General features: G+C 38.6%; 1 protein-coding gene across 1 annotated transcript in view; it reads right to left on the bottom strand.

Moving 5' to 3' along the window:
• Positions 1 to 7,569, bottom strand: part of LOC106872988 (major facilitator superfamily domain-containing protein 10) — a gene marked incomplete at its 3' end in the record, with an annotated part of 88,945 nt that overhangs the window by 5,684 nt on the left and 75,692 nt on the right. Inside the window, exon 10 of the mRNA XM_052975663.1 lies at positions 3,174 to 3,264. Coding sequence (XP_052831623.1) covers positions 3,174 to 3,264 — 91 coding nt within the window. The remainder of the gene's footprint in view (positions 1 to 3,173; positions 3,265 to 7,569) is intronic.

The raw sequence follows: 7,569 nt of genomic DNA on the forward strand, positions 1-7,569 counted from the left end.
ACAAAAGGATGAAAGGCAAAGTCGACCTCAGTGGAATTTGAACTCAGGACATAAAGACAGACGAAATACCGCTAAGCATTTCACCCGGCATGATAACGTTTCTTATTTCATTATTGCCCACAGTGGGGCTAAACAGAGAAGGGACAAACAAGGACAGACAAAGGGATTAAGTCGATTACATCGACCCCAGTGTGTAACTGGTACTTAATTTTATCGCCCCCGAAAGGATGAAAGGCAAAGTCGACCGCGGTGGAATTTGAACTCAGAACATAACGGCAGACAAAATACCTCTAAGTATTTCGCCCAGTGTGTTAACGTTTCTGCCAGCTTACCGCCCTGCACCCAGTACACTCTGTAAAGTGGATGGCGTTAGGGAGGGCAGCCAGACATAGAAACCATGTCAAATCTTGTGAAACCATCCAACTCAGGCCAGCACGAAACAGGATGTTAAATAATGACATTGATGATGATGACGATGATGATGAACAATGGTGTCCATTGTGGGCCACTTTAATCACAGAAAGTTTATTGAGGGCCACTTGTATTCTGATGGAATTGAAAGCATTTTGCTTTCTCATGCTATTATTACAATAATGAACGAATGATAGTTGATTCAACATGAAATATTATCATCGCAAAAACAGTCCCATCTTTCTTTTCTACTTTTCATTACAATCTTTAATTGTTGATAAAATTTATAAAATTTTGGTTTAAATAAACCCATTTCCAGAAAGTATCAAGTGGGCCACAAGATAGGTCTGTGGGCCACATGTGGCCCGCGGGCCTCAGGTTGACCAGCCCTGGTTTATCCCAAAGATAAAACTAGCTTGTTAACATTGTTTACACACACACACACATGGGCGCACACGCAAGCACACACACACATGCAAAAAACACAAGTTAATGACTGCAACATTGTTAGGTTTCATCTAAGAGCATTTCTTTAAATATTCATTAGTTATTACGTGCTTCTGATAAGGCAATGGGCATCTTAAAAATGAAGATTTATGCCTATGAATACAATATCCAATAGACATCCGTATCCCCTACATGCATTAGCATACATTGACAAGCCTAGTTAGGCAAAATAGTGAAACTACATTCTGTAGATTTAAGATCTGCGTCATTAGAATTCAGAATAGTCTGTGACATGTAGTGATTTTTTTATTCACATGGTTTTGAATTAAACAGACATACAAGAACAGGTGTGGCTGTGTGGTAAGAAACTTGCTTCCCAGCTGCATAGTTCTGGGTTCACTCTCACTGCGTGGCACCTTGGCCAAGTGTCTTCGCCTATAGCCTCGAGACGACCAAAGCTCTTGTAAGTGGATTTGGTAGACGGAAACTGAAAGAAGCCTGTCGTATATATGTAACTATCTATGTGTGCATTTGTGTCTGTGTTTGTCCCCCCACCACCACCATCACTACCCACCACTGCTTGGCAACCAGTGTTGGTGTGTTTGTGTCTGCAAAACTTAGCAGTTCAGCAAAGGGGAGTGATCGAATAAGTACCAAGCTTTGGAAAACAATGGTAATGGAGACAATTCATTCAACAAAAATTCTTCATGGTGGTGCTCCAGCATGGCCGCTGTCTAATGACTGAAACAAGTAAAAGACCAAAGGTATCTTGTAACTTTGAGATTCCAAGGGCATGATTGTTTACTTTTAGAATGACATTGTAGGGTGGGTGTGAGATGCCAGATCTGGCTGGTTTTAACATGAAACAAGTAGAATATATGGGGTGGATTTGGTCAGTTTAAATGCTAAAGGGTTAAGCTGCATCATTAAAGTTAGCTAATTATTCTGTAATTAAGAAATATGCTAATGTGTTGTCTTCAATCGTTATCAAAAGCAACGATGTTTACAATATGTGATAAATGTTGAACTTTGTTGATGTAAACTTATTATGAACATCCAGTTGCTTGATTAATTGGACAAAATTCCGACTGAATTACCTTTCTAACTGGCTGGGTATTCCACAGACATGTGTACCCCTAATGTTATTCTCAGGCAGAATCAGCATGACACAAGGCTAGGAATTTGAATTACAGGAATGGTTCGTTAGAAAGGCTTCTACACAGTTTCCACCACCACCACCACCACCATCATTTAACAACTGTTCTCCATGCTGGCGTGGATTGGATTGTTTGATACAAATTGGCAAAATGAAGGACTGCACAAAGCTTTATTGTCTGTTTTGGTAAAGGCTCTACAGCAGGATGCCCTTCCTAGTGCCAACCACTTTACAGAAAGTAATAAGTGCTTTTTCCATTCATGACACCAGCACCAGTGAGGTCACCAAATGACCTGCAAGATAACACAAAGTTCCCTCAACTGTGGGGGAAGTAGAAATGAGGGGGGTGGCTTTGTGTCAGTTGACGAGAGATTAAAAGAATACTAGAGAGACAGAGGTGGGTGTCTTTAGGTCGAAGAGATACAAGGAAACCCCACTTGGAGAAGAAGGGAGAGAAAGATAGAGATGGGAAAGGTGGGAGAGATTTGGGGTGGGTATGTGACAGGGTATACCTTCAAGTTAGGATGATGGGGTGAATACAGGTGAAGTGATACAAAAGATTGGATTGGGGGCAGAAGACAAAGACAGAGGGGTGAATTTCATAAGAATATGAAGGGAGATGGTTAGAAGGGACAGTTAGTGAAGGTGAGAGATATAGGAGGGCTCAGTGGAAGGTTACGTTAGGTATATGAGGGCATGCAGAGGGATAGGGGATGAAAGAGGGGTTAAGGATGGAGTATGGCAGAGAAAAAGGAGCATGGCTGGAGGAAGATAAAGAGGAATGGAAGGGGTTCTAAGGATAGCGTTTAGCAGAGGGGAGAGAATATGGCTTGAGGAAGATAATGAAGAATGGAAATGGTTCTAAGGATGGCATTTAGCAGAGGGAAGACAGCATGGCTGGAAGAAAATAATGGAGAATGGAAGCAGTTCTAAGGATGGAGTCTAGCATGGCTGGAGAAATCACAAATTCACACACAGGGATTAATATCCCAAGATGCTACGCATGAGGAACAAACCCAGGAACTTGTGGTAGCAAAGCAAGCTTCTGAACCATTCAACCATGCCTCTGTTGGCATCAAACAAATACAACTGTGTTGTTGTGATGCATATAAAAGAGTAGACATGAAAAGAGAAAAAAGTTTTAAAAATGACTACCTACAAAATGCAAAGAGTCCCAGAGCAGAGTATAAAGCCAGTTGTGATGAAGCGAGGGAAAGAATCAGGAGAGATGGAATGAGTACAGCAATTCCCTGAAATAAAGAGAAAACAACCAAGAATATATCATTGAAACAAACAAACAAAAAAAAAACAAAAAAAACGTTTAACCCTTTAGCATTTAGATTACTCTGTCAAATGTAATCCTTATTTATTCACATTGTTTTGAATTAATCATGGATTATCTTGTAGCTGTGAGATGATGATGCAAATGTTTATTTTTGGAATGACAATGTTGGGTGGGCATGAGTGGCCAGATCTGGCCAGTTTGATCATAAAACCGGTGGAGTATCTGAGATGGATAAGGCTGGTTTAACCCTTTAGCGTTCAGATTATTGTCAAATCTAATTCTTATTTATTCACAAGGTTTTGAATTAATCGTGTACTAACTTGTACCTTTGAGATTTTGATGCTGTTATTGTCTATTTATAGAATGGCATTGTAAGGTTGATGTGAAAGGTTAGATCAGGCCAGTCTGAACATAAAACAGGTAGAATATTTTGGTTGGGTGGGGTCGGCTTACATGCTAAAGTGCTAACAGAAACCTAAAGCGCATAACGAAATATTTCATAAAATATATAATGTTTTTATTTGCTTGGTTTAAAGGAAAGGGAACATGAGGAGGTTGACCAGTGACACAGATGTCATTAAGGTTCTTCATGAACCCTTGTAAGTCAATATTTGCAGGGAATTCTAGAGGAATGACATTCTGGGAAGGCAGGTCTATGCATAATGATTAGTGTGGGGCCAGGTGGGAGGGGATACACATGAACACAGATGCACACACACATATACAAAAACACAAACAAGAGAGATGAAAGGAGAAGATACAAGTGGGGCAGGAATGTTTGAATAGATAGGACAAGTCCAGCCAGCTGTAATGAAGAGACTCCCTTTATAGTAGCAGTAGAAAAGAGAATGAGTGGATACAGCATGCTTGTGGGCCAGAGGCTGTAATATGTCTGGGATGGACTATGTCGGTCAGTAAGATGGCTGTTTTCTGCATGTTTGTGTGTAAAGTAGCAGCAGTGTCCTGGATGTAACAGAAGGGTTTAACTGAGCTTTGTAGAACAACAATAATTGTTAGGGATCTGAAGTATATTCTAGCCCTGAAGAGAAAGGTTACACTTTGGAGAAAATCAGAAAATTCTAACAATACCACAAAAGTTAGCTAAAATTTCCTAAATTATTAACAATGACACTCCAGCATGGCCACAGTCAAAAGCATTAAGAAATATTTCTTAGTTAAGCTTTTTTAATAAGTGGCTGGATTATTTTTCCTGTTTTTTTACTTAATTTTTGAGAGCAGTCAGGTTCATTTTTAGTATTCTTGTTTGCGAGAGCAGTCAAGTTTATTTCAGATATTCTCATTTTAAAAATCTCCCTGGATATTGGGGTTGCCTTGGGGGAGGTTTGTGCTCTCTGAATGCTCTTCTTCTGAGCTGGCAGAAACATTAGCACGTCAGGCAAAATTCTTAGTGGCATTCCATCTGTCTTTATGTTCTGAGTTCAAATTCAGCCAAGATCAACTTTGCATTTCATCTTTTCAGTGTCAATAAAACAAGTACCAGTGAAACACTGGGGTCAATGTAACCAATTTATCCCCTCCCCACAAAATTTCAGGCCTTGTGCCTTTAGTAGAAAGGATTATTATTATTATTATTTTTGAAGATTGACATAACTCTTCGCAAAGGTCAGTAAACAATAAACAGAGTGTGATGCGATTTGTAATAATTAGAGATTGAGCTGACCAAGCTGAATAATATCTCAAGAGATTGTCTGTCTTCCTTGGGTTCAAAACATGAAGAAACAGAGAAATTGAAAATATGAACAAGAATTATTATTATTATTATTAAGTAAGAAGCCAGTACAATCGTTAGCACACCGAGCAAAATGCATAGCAGCATTTTGTCCACCTGAGTTCAAATCCTGCCAAGGTTGATGCTATCTTTCATTCTTATAGAATAAGCACAGTTGAGTGCTGGGGTCAACATAATTGACTTACTTCTTACCCAAATTTGCTGGCCTTGTATCAAAATTTGAAACCAATAAGTATTGCTTCGTTAAGGTTTGTTGACTGGCATTATTGACAATTTTCGTCTGTTTTCACGTTCTTAGTTCATATGCCGCCAAGGTCAACTTTGCCTTTCATCTATTCGGGGTCAATAAATTAAGTACCAGTTATGCACTGGGGTCGATGTAATCGACTCATCTCCCTCCCCTAAAATTTCAGCCCTTGTGCCTATAGTAGAAAGGATTATTGACAATTTCCAAGATAACATTGTAAAGTATACAACCATAATACTTTACATGAAAACCCAAAGACACACCTGCAGTAATACAGGTAAAACTGTGAGAGGAAGACAAAGGTTAAATGAAGGTGAAACAAATCTATGGACTTTGATTTTACTAATTAAACTTCCAGGTATATGACTCCCTACGTTTTCACAAGCTGTCTAAGCAGCTAAGAATGTCTTAATTAGGTACTCGTAGTCTTCTTCCTGCAGCTTCTCACATAGCAAATTCTCCCTGTGTTTGACGAGCAAGTTCTGCTACAATATCTGCAAGAAAGGAAGGTGCTGCAGAGTAGGGGTGGGTTGTCTTTCTTTCTTCAGCATTTTGCTTTGAGGGTCAGGATGATTTCTCCCTTGAGCTGTTTGACTCCCTTGTTCAATGAGGTGCCCCATCCTTTCCTATCTTCAGCTACCTTTTCCCAAGTCATTGCATCGATGTTGCATTTGGTCAGGCTGCACTTACATGTATCTTTAAAACTCAGCTATGGTCGTGCTCTGGGTGTGCTACCCTGAGCCAATTCCCCATATAACAACTGCTTGGGAATTCTGTTGTCACCCATCTTCCATGTAACGTAATACAAAATAGTATCTTCTATCACCACTTTGCTCTGTTAAGACTTTTTACACACCTTCAGGTTCTGAGTTCAATCCCCACAAAGGTCGACTTTGTCTTTTATTCCTTGAGGAAGTTATTAAAATATACAACAGATGAGTAATGGTGTCAATATTACCAAGCAGAGCCTTGCCTAGGGCCTTCAACATTTGATGGGGTCATGACATACAGTCTGCCTTGGACATCATTTTAGACCTGGCAAGAGAGAGAGGGGGTGGGGGATGTTGCAAGGAAGGAAGAAATAAGAATCTCCCCTCCCTAGTACAGGACTAGTTTTTTTTTATTTATCCGACCCCCTGAAAAGATGAAAACCAAAGTTTGACCTCGGCGAATTGTGAGTCAATTTGTTCGACCAAAAAACAAAAAAAAAAATCAAAAAAAAAAAACCAGTCCAATGACTGAAACAATTAAAAAAGTATATAATACTATAATTTGGGGGAACAAATTATTTTGTTTATGTAACTGTTTGAAAAACCCATTAATGCCCATGGTCCTTTTTTTGGGACCAGAAGAATAATCTATCAGATTTTTCCAATACCTGTATTTTTAGTCATCAAGACTGGAGTGTCTTTCAAATATTGTAATAATTTTTTTTTTTTATACATTTAGTATCAGACAAAATTGTATAAAAAAAAGATTTTTGGTAATAAATTAAATGAAAAAAAATTCGGGCACTAATGGGTTAATTATTTTCGGTGGGATAATTTACAATGTAAAGTTATCTCCCCTTGCACACAAGCTCAAAGCCTGACATCTAATGGAAGTTACTTCCCTTAGTATAGTAAGACAACAAACGAACGCCGTCAGTAGGAGAGGTCACGAAGGGAAAGAAGGGAGATGAAATACTATAACTTAATAAATCAATAAGTTAAAAGCAATTAATAACAACTACACCGTAACCATGGTGACTGAGATACACCGGGACGTTGACGTTATTTCCCTTGGAGTTATTTTAACCTTAAAGCAGAGCTGTTCCCGTAAACCAATGGTTAAAGACATTTTAACTGTGACTATCAAATATTTTATTCAGGTATAGTGTATCTCGGAGTACAACATCAAATGTGGGATCTTTTTTAAAACGGGGGCCACATTTTTCATTAACGAAACACTTTGAAACTTGGAACACTGGTAGAATGTGTCATATAAAACATCTTTTTCTCTTAGTCTTCTTAAAAAAAAAAGAAATCCATCAGTTATTCCATGTTAAAGATGTCGTATTTCTGTAATTTCAACCAATCACTGACGTCCATTCAGCCGATATACATTAAGTGCCGACTACATAAACAAACGATTCTGAAACAGTTAACCCTAACCCTAACTTTAGGGTTAAAGCAAATTTAAAATGAAAAAAGCAAATAAAACGAAGGTATGGAGATTAAATACGCTTTACATCGCTTAATCAGCCAAAGGAGTAAATATAAACAACTGAATAC

This window comes from Octopus bimaculoides, chromosome 22 (genome assembly GCF_001194135.2).
Source record: "Octopus bimaculoides isolate UCB-OBI-ISO-001 chromosome 22, ASM119413v2, whole genome shotgun sequence".
Classification (NCBI taxonomy): Eukaryota; Metazoa; Mollusca; class Cephalopoda; order Octopoda; family Octopodidae; genus Octopus; species Octopus bimaculoides.